Below are 15,215 nucleotides of genomic sequence, written 5' to 3'. Positions count from 1 at the left end.
AGTATATTTCGAATGGCAGGTAGAGCGCTACCTGGAACGAACACGATATCCACAAACACTGTTTGCTTTGCGGATGGATCTGATTGCACATTCTCAAAACAGATCAAAGTGAAACGTTGTTCGGCAAACGACTACAGATTTTATCTTCCTCCTACTGACGCAAGCGACGAGGCATATTGCACTTGTGAGTTCATATGTGTACTGTTATGTCAAAGATCGCTATTTGTGATCTCATAATGTGTCTGTTGTTTCTTGTCTTTTAAAAAATTATCTCTTAACACGGCTGTCGATTAACCAACTTGCAGTTCTCCTTGATGTCCAGATAGATACGGTTTCTAAGAACGCGATGCAGATATTTATGTGTGTAAATGTCATACTGTAATCCTGCATGTGGCTTTTTAAAACACATCTTTGCCAATGCGTGCATCCGTATAGAATGTTTGATTTAAACAAATTGCTTTGTACTGACATTTACAAAGTATTAAACAATCGTTATTCATATTTTACATTTACAAATTGTGATAAAGGATCTCTTTACAAAAGACTATTTAACACTTATCCAATTGTATTGTTGATCTGTAAATCTTGGACATTGTTCAACCGATTGTCATCACGAGTAGATGGACACATGGAAATTCTAGAAACAATTACATTTTTTTCGCACTCGGACTGATTATGTGAATGGATGCTTTCCATTTCATTTTGATATAATTGATGCAAACTTCATTTGACGCTCATGTCGCATTTTTAAAATGCAGCAAAATGTATACACCTGTTTCAGGCAGTTTCTATGGGGTTATTTACACACATTATGGAAATATATTTTATAGTGTTGTCAGATGGTGCTTACATGTTGATAATATGCGTTATTTTTATTGTTTTCCAGCTCCGTTGAATGCTTCCGGTGTTGGTAGGTTGTTTAATTTTAATTATACAATATTATTAATCACGATGTTATGCGATATAACAATCAGCATTCATTTAATCGTATATCGTTTAACTGGTACGCGTATGTGATTTTCTCTATTTGATTTTTCTCTTCTGCAAAAAGTCGATCCTGTACCAAACGTGACTTACATAAAACCAAAGATCGAAGTTCGTACTACTGAAGCTCTCATGCTTGAGTGTACATGTAACTTTACTGTAAAACCCGATGACACAAAGTTGTTGTACACAGTCGAATGGACGATAACGGACACCAGTGGAAAAATTAAACACCTACAAACGACGACGTCAAACAAAAGCGTTGACAAACAGTTCGTCGATGAAACAAAATTAACGGAAAGCACTCTTATTAGCAACGGGATCGATACATTAGGTTTTCGTGTATGTATTTCTATGGAGATAACACCTACATACTTTTATATACTTATTCAAAGTTACACGTGGTATAACGATTTAAGATATTCAATGACTTAGTAAGACGAATACATACATTGAACAGTACTTTAATGTTTAAGAGGCATCCATACGTTAATTAAAATCTCAAACATAAAGTCAGTTAGAAAGCAAGAATCAGCGCTTGCATGATGAAAAAAACCACAACTTAAATTAGTGAACAACAAACTATTGTGTGCAATCCAAGAACTCGATTAATTTTTACATACACTATGTTTGTTATCCGGCTCTAGTTTTCGCGAATGTACTGTGTACTAAGAAATGTGCATGCATTACCGATTGTAGATAATGTGTTCTGTCCGCGTCAAGTCTTCGATGGATGGGCGGTACAGCCCTGCGATGAGCAGCGATAGTACATTTTTGGGAATTGAGGTATTATACGTATTATAAATATGCGGTGAATCAGCGCGTGTAACTGCGGATTTAAATTTAATATTCAGTGTTTAAACATGTTCACTATCTTATGCATAAAACCAATCTAACTTAAGCAACGACTTCCGCTATAGTCAATTAAGTTTTGTCTTGAAATACGAACTTGGTGCAGTACTGTTATACGAAATATGTACCAGCTCGTACGTATACGAATGTCTTTCTTATCAAAGTTTATGTAGTTTATCGATAGTCAAAAATTGTTGTAGGTACTTTCGGAACCTGAGATACGTCTTGTGGGGAATGAAAAAGTCAACATAAGTGTTCGGCTTACGGTTCCGTTCCGTTGTAGAACAGAATTAACACATTGTACCTATGACTTCTTGCTTTTCATCCCAGTCGATTATGGGTCCTGCAATAGTCAGAGCATAAGAACAACAGAACGAGACAATAACTGGATATGCGGAGCAAGATTTGGAAAACAAGATGTGGATACAATCAAAAACATTACCATTGCAATTTTCCATGGTCATACGTCAAACAACATAATTGGCAAAATGTACAATGTTTTCTTTCGGACAAGAAGTTTAGTTGGCAATAGATTATTTTCAGACTACGTCCCGGATCCTATACGGGTAAATGGTTTTAGTTATGAACATAATATAGCTTCTAAATTGTGTTATGTCTTTCGTTACACACGTGAAAATATATTACAGTACACATTTCGTGCATTATTTACGTAAGATACTTACTATTCTTCGTCTTACGTCAGATACAATCCGTGGTTGATTACAAAACAGTTTCCAATGCTTTGTGCTATTCGCATGGTGATCCACAAGTCAAAGCCTTTGAAGCAAGGTACCAGTAATCGTATCTTTCAAAAGTATCATTTCACAGAAATTCGTCAATAAAATCTTACAAACGGATATGAGTATGACTTTTTACAGTCGATTCTAATTTATCAATGGGACTAACTTAAATTATGTGAACGCTTGTGTGTCTTTCTGCGTTTTGCCTTTGTATCTTATTATTACTTATCGATACTTCGAGTTGCTAGCTTGTTAATGTTACGTTTAGTAATTATAAATATAATATAAAATCTGCAAGCTTGATTTCTGAACAATTACATCACATCAATATCATTTATGAGTTATATTATGCAGAGATTCATGTCAAATCCAAGAGGCTGGAATTTTCATGTTATACCGAAATAAGGAGTACAATATTGAGGTAATTGAACTAAGTAATCACAATCGTTTGTGTTCATTACTAAACCATTTGAATGAACTAATACGTATTGTGTTTGTTTGGGCTGCACCGTTTTGCGGACTGGATATTGCTGTGTACGACATTTTATTTTTTTACAGAGGTAGATATTATAAACTTTTAACGTCATCCATTGCGTTCCTCATGTTGTTTTTTTTTCAATGAAATATCAACTTATAATGTTATGATAACCTTGATATTAAGATATTTTGCATTTCAATGGAGTAAACTTTGTATATAAAACTTATATATTTCCCTACCATAATATACTTAACTATCACGTGTGATGTGTTTTATAATGCATAGTATTATATCTCAATGAACGAATACATTATTACCAGGCTTTCTTTGTACATTATTGAAGGTTCATACCAATCATACATCATGTGGGCGGTATGGGTATTGTAATATCGCTGTAGCTATCTGTGTTGGTCGAGACGTGTACGTTTTTGACTTAGCAAATCATCAAACAGCATTTACTAGGTGCGACGATAGAGTAATGGCTGGCAAAATTCTTAGAGATGGACAATATAGATACAAGGTAAAAATATGAATAAACACAATATTCAAGAGAGTGTATCTCCGTTAAACGTGATGAAATCTTAAAAAAATGCATACAATATACGCAAATGTATATGATAAAATGTTCATGAGGCTGGTTTTATATATCATTTTAGATATTACTTCCGACTGGCGCAGAAATGACTATAAATGTAGGAAGTTTTCTACAGATTGATATAAAACCTGGCCTTCGTGACTTTGACAAAACGGACGGACTGTGTGGAAAATTCGACAACGATTCTAAAAATGATGTTGATTTATGTAAAACATCCGGAAGCTGGAAGTATGTATAAACATTATCAACAATGCATTCAGTTAATCGATGTGTCTTATTAAAATACCAATATGTTGAAATATGAAATGTAATTATAAGATTAGTTAAAAAAGCTGTTTTGTGGCCTAAAGCATTTTGTTTTAAATGCTACGTAAACATACAAAAATGTTATACCCTATTCACTTTTTGTTTTTATCAATTACAAATATGTGAAAGTAAACATTTAATAAAGTCATAAGCGTTATATTATAGACAAACATATCAATTAACTAGATATACTTAACAAATATCTGTACTTGCGTATTCTAGGATTGATGCAAAGGATAGTCTCTTCAACGAAAAATACGTGCAGAGCTTGCAAGGCTGGTCCGAGAAGCTAAACTTATGCACGTGCAACTGTGATTATACGAAAGACTGTCCGCTCAGTGACACAATCACTTGTAGTCCAGATTCGCGGGAATGGTGCAATATTAACTTGTACAAGAATGTGAGCCACGGGCTGTGCTATATCGGACGCCACAAACGAAGTGCAGATGTTCACAGACGCCATGAATTTCAGTTGGAAGTTGGTCAATCAAAGGTAAGAATGCCAAAACAATTCTTTTCTGTAGTTTATTATAAACTAATGTTTTGTCCGACAGAACGGTATAAGCTATTAAATACTGGTATGTTTTCTTTATTAAAATAAAGAAATGTGCGCCTCTTATATCCAAGCTCGTTTTGGATACCTACACTCTTACAAAGGAAACAAGAACCTTTGCATGTTGCGGTTCGAAACTTATTTAAGTCAAATTTGTAACGCATTGCACTAAGTCGGATATGATAAGTATGTGCATTAAACAAAATGATCGACATGTTTTCTACACAGATCAATCTTTAAAAAAAGTATAACTGGTTGATGTATTTATAATTTTAAGAGGTCAGATTGATAATCGTATATTCCAAAAGCTAAAACTTAAACGTCCTTCTAAACAAAATACATCAGATAACGTGTGCAATAAAATAATTGAAGTGTGCACACTCGATGAAAAGCATCATAAAGATTCATATGATACTAAACTAACACACATGGTATAGTTAACAATATATTAGCCTCTACACTAATCTTAAACATTTGTATTTTTACTGTGTTCAATTGATAAGGACATCACCGACGGCTTAGACTAAAATAGAATCAAATACTTTGCTTGATTTATGTTTATGAACCTGTCGTAATTCGCTAACTTTTATGTTTAAATAGTTGCCATTGCGCTGAATTATGTTGACATCATTTATGAGTGTGGTACAATACTTAAAAAACAATACGGACTGAACATATATAAATAACGCGTACAAACATTAGCAGCTACACAAAAAGACTAAAATCCTGCAAGAATGGAAATAATACAAGTTTATAATAGCTTTTAAATGTGTAGTGACACGCTTTCAAAGTCGATGATAACTCGATAATGAACAAGGAAAAGAGTTCGACAGTTAAAATATGTATAATTGGCCTGGGGCGTAGCCCTAAGGCCATAGCAATGATACAAATTTCTGAGACAGTCAGAATTGGCTGGCTGCCAAAACCCACGAATGATTGAATTCCCAAGAGTCCGATTTAGCACTTGGCGGTAATTCATGCGCAATTAAAGAAGTTCTTCGCAGATCTCAATAACCCGCCTTGTAAATACAGAACATCACTATATAACATGACCGTGTCATAAAACGTGTAAAAATATTATTGAAGCAAAATTGCTAAGAATTGGCTACGACATAGTTTTTATTATTGTTTCCATATTCACGCGAGAATAAGTTCCTCACTTGACGGTCTAGGCCGAAAAGATACGAGTGTCTACGGAGACAGTAAGAATAATTTTTTTCTAATACATTTTTTTGAAGATATTACATTTGGTATTTATAAACATATTTTAAGATATTGTAATTTTATTTTGCGTGAACGAGACATTCAAGAAAAAAGAAAATGAAAAAATAAAATAAATATATTTATGATCATTCTCGGAAATATAAGCAGTTACCGGATATGATATTTCACTGCGCAGATCAAGCGTGCAAATCGAGCGCGAAAAGTTCTACGTAAGACAACGTACACAATCTGTATACCGTTCTTTATGAGGGTAAAGGCCCAGTCTCACTATGATGCAGGGGGAGAACCTTTGCGTGATCCTGGATCTACCGGGATGAACCGGGGCTCTACCGGGATGAACCGGGGCTCCACCGGGTACGTCTGGGATGAACCGGGGAAAACCGGGGCTCCGCCGGGAAAGTATTAAAATGTTTAATACCTCCGGGAAGAACCGGGAGTCGCCGGGAAGGACAGGCAACAACCGGTGCGGCACCGGGAACAACCGAGACGGCACCGTAGCTCCACCGGGGCCCATACAGAGCCCGGCAGAGCTACGGCAACGCCCCGGTGAATGCCGTTAGAGTCCCGGTATAGCTACGGTATATAAGAAAACAGGCGCTCTGATGGGACGCCACCGGCATTCACCGGGGCTCCGCCGGGGCATTACCGGCGATGACCGAGGTAAAACCGGGGCGTTGCCGTAGCTCTGCCGGAGTCTGATGCCGGTATAGACACGGTGAGTTCCGGCGTTGTTACGGTATACCGGGGCTCTGCCTGCTTTCACCGGGGCTCAACCGGGGCACTACCGGCGACAACCGGGGCTATGCCGGGACGCTGCCGGCTTTCACCGTGGCACTAACGGCGACAACCGGGGCTCTGCCGGGGCTTCACCGGAATAAACCGTGGACAGTCCGGGTTGACCAGGACTCTGCCGGGCTATTGACCGGGGTGGCACCGGAAAATAGTGTGACTGCATTAAAAAAAATCTACGAATCATCCCGGTCCTCGCCGGTCGACCGGCGTTAGCAAATCGGGATGGACCGGGGCTCTGCCGGCAAAAGTGAGACTTGGGCTTAAGTGGATTTTCTTTTGTATACACATTACAAAGGAAGTATGAGTGTTTTCATGATCTGTTAATTATGTAATAGAAAGCTATTTTAGGCTATTGACAGTTATTTATGTGACGCCAACAATGACAGTTTTTTGCGGCCATGTTGTTGGTGCATATCTTCACCGCCTATGTAGACGAACCTCTACCAGATTTGTAGAGTTGAACAAAAGGTTATCGTTCCCACAACCAGTATCGTGTTGTCCTCCACCGTCTATGTACACTGTAGTATATACACAACTATTGTCTTGTCTTACAATCTCTGACCTTCTGCACTCAACCGCTAGGGTCAATCCGTATAAATTCGGACAAAGGGAGAAATTCGGAAAAAACATCGTAAATGCATTTTACGTCACACTAAACCTAGCCAAAGGCCTACAGCGCTTTGATTTTTGTTTTGGATTCAAGTCAGAAGTGAATTTGTTATTCTTCTATAGTTTTTTTTAGTTGCAATACTATTATAAGAGGATATATATATATATATATATATATATATATATATATATATATATTTATATATATATATGTATATATATATATATATATATATATATATATATATATATATATATATATATATATATATATATATATATATATAAATATATATACGGTTATATATATATATATATATATATATATATATATATATATATATATATATATATATATATATATATACGGTTATATAAAATATATGTCATTTAATACCTTTTATGAACGGTTAGAAAAACATTAAACGCCCTCGTCGTGAAGTAACGCAAGGACCAATTGATTTGAATGCTGCAAGAAGCATTTGCCTGCGGGAAATGAACACTTCAATCGTGCAGATCTGCTCAAGACTTCCGGGACTTGACGTGGGGTCGTATTATGAAGACTGTGCAAGGGACTTTATGGTAAACAATAAAACATATACCATCATGGTTCAATGAGAGTATTCTTAATGAAGGAAACATCTCTCAATATAATACAATTAATGCCTTTTCGTTGTTTAACCCTTGATAGGGTGGCATAAAGTAGTAAGACTGTCCGTCAGTCAGTCCGTTAGTCCGTCCGTCCGTCCGTCTGGAATTACCTTCCTTTTTTTAACGCTCAAATATATTTATTAGATATTTCGAATTTGAGTCTACCTACTTGATTTACAGCTAAAGTTCGAATTTTGTTCTGATCCATTTATTTTGGGCAAGTTAAGAGCCTTGGACTTAATAATTGTATCTACATTAACAGTTGTCCGGACTTTTGTGCTAAAAATACTTGATCCCATTTACATTATTTTTTCGTAAAAGTCTATCTACATAAAGTGCAAATCATGTTCAAGTGTCGTTACGGTCCATTGTGTTTTGACGTAGTTACTGGTTTTGACTTACCAATTTTCTCTAAAACAACACCTTTCCAGAATCTTTTACAAAACGCGTTCAGCTATCTACATGATATTGTGTGTGAGTCTTCTTCCATTATTTTATGATCAAGGATGAGTCTGTTTTGTTCCGAATGTGGAGTATGGAGACAAACGTGGCACAAGGGGACATCTGAGCCTTATGGCCACACATCTTTGTTTTTGAAATTATAAAAAAAGATTTAAAACGTAATTAAAAACATGTTCACAAAAATTATTATATACATGTGATATGACCCATTCTCTAGTTCATCATTGAAAATAATTTCGAAATCAGAAGTTCTTTAAAAAAGTAATCTTACGCATGACAACTTCCAATCAGCCTTTTACCGACGAGTATCTTGTACTGTTTATTAATATTCTTTGTACAAAAAAATCTGATCAACATGTATATGTGCAATTTATTATTGATCTATTTGAAGTATTTGACAATTCTCATATAGCATGAGTTTTGAAGAAAAAAATGTACAGGTGTTGTCATATTATAACTTATAATATAAATTTTCTTTAAATCAAAACCGCAAACAACTTTCTTTGTAGAAGCCGTACATATGGCTTAATGTACATCTCAATTAATATCAATGTTTTAAAGATATAGAAACCTAATAAGATGCATTTTGCAAAGTAGATAACGAGTTTGAGATTTTCACAATGATGTTTTGACGCTTTACGATTCGAAAAATAAAAGTTTTGCGTATGTCTGTTCTATAGTATCATTATAATCGTATTGCTTAATTATGTGCATCGACATAAATATAATGTATTTGAAGACGTGTTATCTAAATACATGTTTACTCCTGTAGAAAAAGCAACCAATAACATTTTTATAGTATGACAATCATCTATGTTTTTTCGTGTGTGTTCGTTAAGGTAAGTGCGCATACTCCCGAATACTGAACATATAGTAAACCGACTCTTGTCATTCTGTAATTCTGACTTTGTTTAGATTTAAATTTATATTGAAGTTAAGACGATATGTAGATGATACTTGTCTTTCTTTTCAATTGAATTGCAATTGAATTTAACACACAACACAATTGCTTAATGCATTTGTAAAGAAGGTGGATTTAAACCTACATAGGCATCACAAGCAATAAAATAATTTTCTTACTCTTTGGTTAGTAGATCTGACAAATCTTTGAGCAAATAAATTGTATGGTTTAGAGTTTAATACTAAATTAAAAGATGTGCAAATGTGCAACCTGTGAGATGTCATGATAAAACACAGACTTTATATTAAATATATGCACAGGTATTTCATTGAAGACAATGGATTTAGTTAATGTATAATAAATCTATTTGTAATATGGAAATGATCCCGCTGTTAAGTAAATTGTTGAATAAAAATTGAATGTTTTGGTGTTCTTTTGGCACGTTTTTGAACTCCACATTTCGTTTATAACTTTTTGCAGTAAATATATTGACTCGTTATTTTCAAGATATTCTTCATTTGTTTAGTTATAGTTTATATTGTTTTGCGTATGATTATAGCCTTAAGAAAATATCCCAGCAACAAAAACCCTTTTACAGCTAAGTCTGATTCGCCAATTATTAAAATCATTAGCAGAAAGAAAGTTATCGCTGTGCATAATATCTCTTATTGTGAAAATACATGTACTTCTTGGTTATGTTGAACGTATATAAGGACAAACATGACAGCAATCGATACTTTCAGGTAACAAATTCCCACGAATGGGTACATCAACATATTGAAGGCTTGAAGCAGAAATGCCTGCACTTTGTAGAGGTCAGACAACCACTGCCCCAACATGTACTAGAACACGTTTATATGGTCCAGGAAATTCATACGAATGGTACAAACGATAACTCGTTCTTTGATTCAGACCTGCTTAAACGAATAAAAGATGCGTCTTGCCCTAACGAGTGCAGCAAAAATGGACACTGTGTAAATGGTATGTTTTAATCATGTGTATATTCGCATGCAGAGGTGAATTTGTTTCAAAAGATATAATATGTTTTTAATTATAGCAAAGAAATATTTGCTTTTATGTATATATCTTGCATCATCATTTAACAAAAATTCAAAACAGATTGTTTAATAGTTTAAACTCTTTTGTGAATTAAAAAACTAGACATATATTTCTTCGTCAACATGTATGTCAGCATCACATCGATTCGGTTGCAGGCGAATGTAAGTGTCAAAATAGCTATATAGGCGAGGATTGCTCCAAACTGTACAGTGAGTCCCCAGAAATGATTGGCATACCAGACAATGGGCTGTGCGATCTGGCTGAGAGACCTTGTGAACAGACCATGGTTATTGGACGAAATTTTGTGGAATCATACAATCTCTCTTGTAAATTAGTACCATTAAAGGTTGGTAGGAATTTTATATTCCCGGCCACACACTTAATATCCATACATTGATAGTTGTTTACATTGTAACTTTTGCAATATCTAACGAATTGAGATAAATTACTGGAAATTATATAGTTACTTCACATCATTTCTAAAGCATGCACTTCTGATGATTGTGGCTACCGTAATGCCTTAGGTTTTATCGATTTTTGATTGTAAGTGCGCTATGTTGATTTAATATGCACAAACTATAGGTAGACCAAGCTAACCAAGTGCAAAGAGGCAATCCAGATATACAAATGGCAAAGATGGACACGTTTGCACAAGTACTGTGTCCTTTAACACAAAACCCGGACAGAAAACGGCGTTTCGCTCAGTTTGACATTTACACCCTTACAATCGGCTACTTCATCTCCATTAGCAACAACCGTGAGATTTTCAGCCAAGAAGACTCCATCGTTATTTTTAATTCGGTGTGTTTGAGTTGCACAAAACAAGCAGGCCTGATCCAATGCAAACAAAAGGTAACACTGTCCGTTTATTCAACTGTACGTCATATATAAGTGCTTATCATGAATGTAACGGTTTATTCTAATTCTATAAGTTTTAAGTTTAAATTCTGAATATGTTCCGGTCATACAGGTATAATAATTCGAATGATGCCAATTTTCAGACCTACATGTAATATTGTTATATTCGATAAGTGGTGATATATAAAACAGACTCATCAGTAAATCTAAAATCATTGATATTAGTCATTCGGTTGTTCTTTAAATAAGGTTAGTTTATTGGACGTTTACATCTGCCAGTATGATTCAAATACACATACACAAAATGTATCGTTTAAAAAGTGATTGACAAATGCCAAACTTAAATATTGGACCGAAACCAACATAAGATTTTAAGGTTTTACGAAGTCATTGTATGCTATAACTGCAGTCAGGATATTGTGCTCACGAGGGGCGATGCTACATGGAAGGTGATAAACTGGACTGCTTCACGTGTCAGGGGTCTCCTCTCGCTTGGAAACCAGGAAAAGGTAGACACATCTTGACAACAAAATTGTTGAAAGTACTCGCGATAATAAGTTGTTCAAATCATCAGCATACACAAACCGAATTCTCGTAAAATAGAGGTAATTTTAAAGCCGGCATTGTACGATCATGATAACTAATATCGTATAATAACCTTCGTTCTTATTATTGCGAGATTCTCCACTTGTCCCTAAACCGGTTTGTTCGTTTGTATGGTATGTTTTCTTCTTTTTCAAAAATAACTGTTCAGTACGATGCAAAAATACTAATAAATGTGAATTCGTTCAGCATGCAGCTTGGATAGCGTTTTCAGATTTTGATAAAACATAACAAACTTTTTGTTTGGTAATAGCAATTAGTCACTAGATGTATAAATGTGACCTTTACAGCATGGGTTCATGGACAGGTGTAAGGAAATCGTAACATGATATTCACGATGTTTACACATTTATATTTTTTGATTCATTTTAATAAGTTGGTAAGAATGCATATTGCACTTTTACACAGTTTGCCTTACAATTGCCGACTAGCATTATCAAATCTAATTATCAGGGAAAACATTTAAAATGAAAACATGGAATGCAATATAGTTTGTAACCTTTGAGACAACTTTATATTTGGCACACCGATTGCTAATGCAATTGTCGGCTACTTACATTTGCCAGAGTGTCGCCCTCCTGCAAAAGTCAAAAGTGACGACAAACTATGGATCATAGGAATGGTTACTGCGGTCCTTTTTGTGCTCGCAGTGATTATAGTGATGGTCTATAAGTGTATTAGCCCAAAGTAAGAGTTTTTTTGTATTATAAGATATGCAATAAAATTAAGATAAAAGTTAAATTTTTGCAATAGAAGAACACTTTCCACAGTAAAGTAATGTTACTACATTTTGATTGCGTTTGTTATAAAATATGTCAATATTTTTCTTGATTTTGTTTCAAATGCGATTTTTCGGAAATGGGAAATACAATTAATATTATTACTCGAATTGAGACGAAACCATATTAATATGGCTACATTCATGCAGTATAGAAGCATATATATATACCCGTCTTCCTGTAAATTCGAACATTTTGGCAAGTGATTTGAATTGATTTGATATGGCTGTACTGAAATATATCAATTGTCAACACAAAATGTGAAAAACAAGAAGCGACTTATTTTCATAACACATCTTGCTTCCCATGTTGATTAATGGACTGTAGCAGTCTGTCAACATGTTCAAAGAAATTTGTCGTTAATAATCAACATATTATATATCGACATACAGAACACACATTCAAAATTACCGTTTAAACAACTGTTAAGTATTGTGTATGATATCTGACTTGAAATCAATTTAAGAATGAAGGTGAATGTTCTCCAACAGCGTTATGGCAGTCCGGAGCTCCCAGCAAAGACGGCATATAGAACCAAATTCAACTAGAAGAAAAACACGAGGATTGAACATCAACACACGTATATATTTATGATATATGCTGGTACAACCGTGTAATGCTTAACATTAGCACAGAAGTTTCATTGACTGCTATCCGTGTGTCTTTTACATTATTGTACTCTTCTATAATGTTTTCATCTTATGTTCTTCTATGAAATACTATTTTGGAATCATCGTAGTTGTAGATATTTGTATATTCATATTACTTAACTATGTGAGTTTAAAAAAGCTGTATCATATGTTTTAACTGTCAATCTTTTTGTTCTTTAATCAGATGTTGTGTGTAATCGGGATGTTTTGTTTAAATAAAATCTGGTGAATACATTTAATAGAATCCGAAATTCATGTTATATGTAAAAACAATTGCGATACCGAATGTTAATAAATCATTGACTTTGACGTCCCAACTGTGCTTGATTTACTCCATGGTTTAACTTCCAATCCAGTAATTCAATCGACTAGAATTAATACATTACAGTGCTCGATCTATATCAGGCTTATTTTCTTCTTTGGGACCCGTCGAATATCGAACTTTTTCCACTATTTGTATTTGTCAAATGTGTCGAGAATTTTCTCCTAACTATCCAATTTTCTTAACAAAATTGCTTTCGTAATCAACGATAGAAACCGCATGTATAGTATTTTATGATTGTATGATGAATGACAACGTTACATTTTGGGCAAGACGTTTATGGCAAAATTTGACATTTGACCTCATGTTAGTTAACGTTTGTGTTATGTAAAAACTGAACTATGAATAAATGAATCACAACTTGGTCAAGCTCGGACGCAAATACACACACGATAGCTTTAATGAGACTTAAATACCCCGCTTTCCGCAGGCGTAGTCGATAATAAAAGTACCGAATACATATGAGAATGAAACAGGTAGACATAATTATAATATAATGTGTATGAATAAACTCATATATAAACATAAACTCACGTGGTAATTCATTTAGAATACTAAACAATAGACTCGATCCAAATAGTTACACGATTTGAATCAATGTTGTTTTGCTGCTGAATTATTATGTAATTCGACTGGTCAACTATTTATTCAAATTTAAAAACGCCCTGTGTAATATGTATTCAAATAAATAATATACGTTAAAAACATATACGGGTTACCTTAAATATAAGAAACAAATGTTAAATATTAAATTAAAATTAATGGTTGCAATATGACATGGGTGTTTACAGATAAAAAGGAAAGGTTAAATACGTATATGTACTTCAGGTCAGCACATAAGGTAGTCGTGAAGACGCAGCGATGATCTGTAAATAAACTCTAATATTCACACACACTGTACATGTCCTTAGAACATTTGAAAATAAATACATTAAAGATTTCACATGAAAGTTGAGGCAAAATTGACCAAGATTGTCTTTCATAAAAACAAAAATAAATGACAATAACAATTATTAAATCTTTAAATTACACCAATGTGACGTCACTACCCTGAAAACATTATATGCAAGTTTAACAAATTAACTTTGAAAAGATTCATTGAAATTAAGTGTTGATCTGTGTAGAAAAGAACATGTTCAAAATAAGCCTTTGCTTCAATATTCACTTTTCTATGATTTAGAAATCATAGTTTGAAAAGGGCGTTTATTTGGTTTTGATGAACAATTGTGAACTTAAAACATTTTACATTTATTATTAAACTTGCAAAGTATACAACTGCAATCTAAATTCTTTCTAGGAACTATTAACGCAGTGACAAGATACATAGAGTTTAATATTAATAAAATATTATTCTAAGCCTTGCCTGATATATTGCAAAAAGATCAGGCAGAAACCTGTTGTTTCTGTTTATCATACATCTACATCTCCGATTGAAAAGAAATAATGAAAACATCGCTAAAAAGCTGCAGTTTTAGCGGGAAAAAATGTGATATTTGTCGGTTTACGTGTTAATAATGACGTCATGAGCACGCGCGCTTAATATTTGTAAAAAAAGTTTTTTTGCTGTTTGTGTTGAATTTGGTGTTTACTTTATATTACATTTTGCTATCAAATAGTTTGTTATGTTGATTCTGATTGGATTTCACTAAAAATAATTAGTTTATATTTGATCCCGAGTAATACGACCATCATCCACACACGAGTGATATAATAACTTCCTGATGACCATTATATAAAAAGTATATCAGGTAACGTTATATCAGGCAGATATCGATGCGGTGGTATGATAAATTAAGC

The 15,215-nt window shown here is 34.2% G+C and overlaps 1 protein-coding gene across 3 annotated transcripts in view; it reads left to right on the top strand.

Moving 5' to 3' along the window:
* The window catches only part of LOC127833829 (uncharacterized), a 22,366-nt gene extending 8,961 nt beyond the window's left edge, over window positions 1–13,405 (top strand). For 2 of the 3 annotated variants that reach the window (XM_052359308.1, XM_052359307.1), the window contains exons 3-19: window positions 20–184; window positions 887–910; window positions 1,052–1,326; window positions 1,684–1,770; window positions 2,037–2,402; window positions 2,540–2,625; window positions 2,931–2,997; window positions 3,398–3,574; window positions 3,711–3,877; window positions 4,178–4,448; window positions 7,548–7,715; window positions 9,891–10,128; window positions 10,362–10,552; window positions 10,789–11,058; window positions 11,474–11,573; window positions 12,234–12,354; window positions 12,913–13,405. In XM_052359308.1, the coding sequence (XP_052215268.1) occupies window positions 20–184; window positions 887–910; window positions 1,052–1,326; window positions 1,684–1,770; window positions 2,037–2,402; window positions 2,540–2,625; window positions 2,931–2,997; window positions 3,398–3,574; window positions 3,711–3,877; window positions 4,178–4,448; window positions 7,548–7,715; window positions 9,891–10,128; window positions 10,362–10,552; window positions 10,789–11,058; window positions 11,474–11,573; window positions 12,234–12,354; window positions 12,913–12,994 (2,855 nt within the window). In that variant the 3' untranslated portion in view covers window positions 12,995–13,405. The remainder of the gene's footprint in view (window positions 1–19; window positions 185–886; window positions 911–1,051; window positions 1,327–1,683; window positions 1,771–2,036; window positions 2,403–2,539; window positions 2,626–2,930; window positions 2,998–3,397; window positions 3,575–3,710; window positions 3,878–4,177; window positions 4,449–7,547; window positions 7,716–9,890; window positions 10,129–10,361; window positions 10,553–10,788; window positions 11,059–11,473; window positions 11,574–12,233; window positions 12,355–12,912) is intronic. The other variant, XM_052359310.1, reaches the window with a different exon arrangement.
* The last annotated feature ends 1,810 nt before the right edge of the window (window positions 13,406–15,215 follow it).

Source organism: Dreissena polymorpha, chromosome 6 (assembly GCF_020536995.1).
Source record: "Dreissena polymorpha isolate Duluth1 chromosome 6, UMN_Dpol_1.0, whole genome shotgun sequence".
In the NCBI taxonomy this organism is placed as follows: Eukaryota; Metazoa; Mollusca; class Bivalvia; order Myida; family Dreissenidae; genus Dreissena; species Dreissena polymorpha.
The sequence above is the reverse complement of the archived record's forward strand: the minus strand, read 5'-3'. Positions and strand labels throughout refer to the sequence as shown.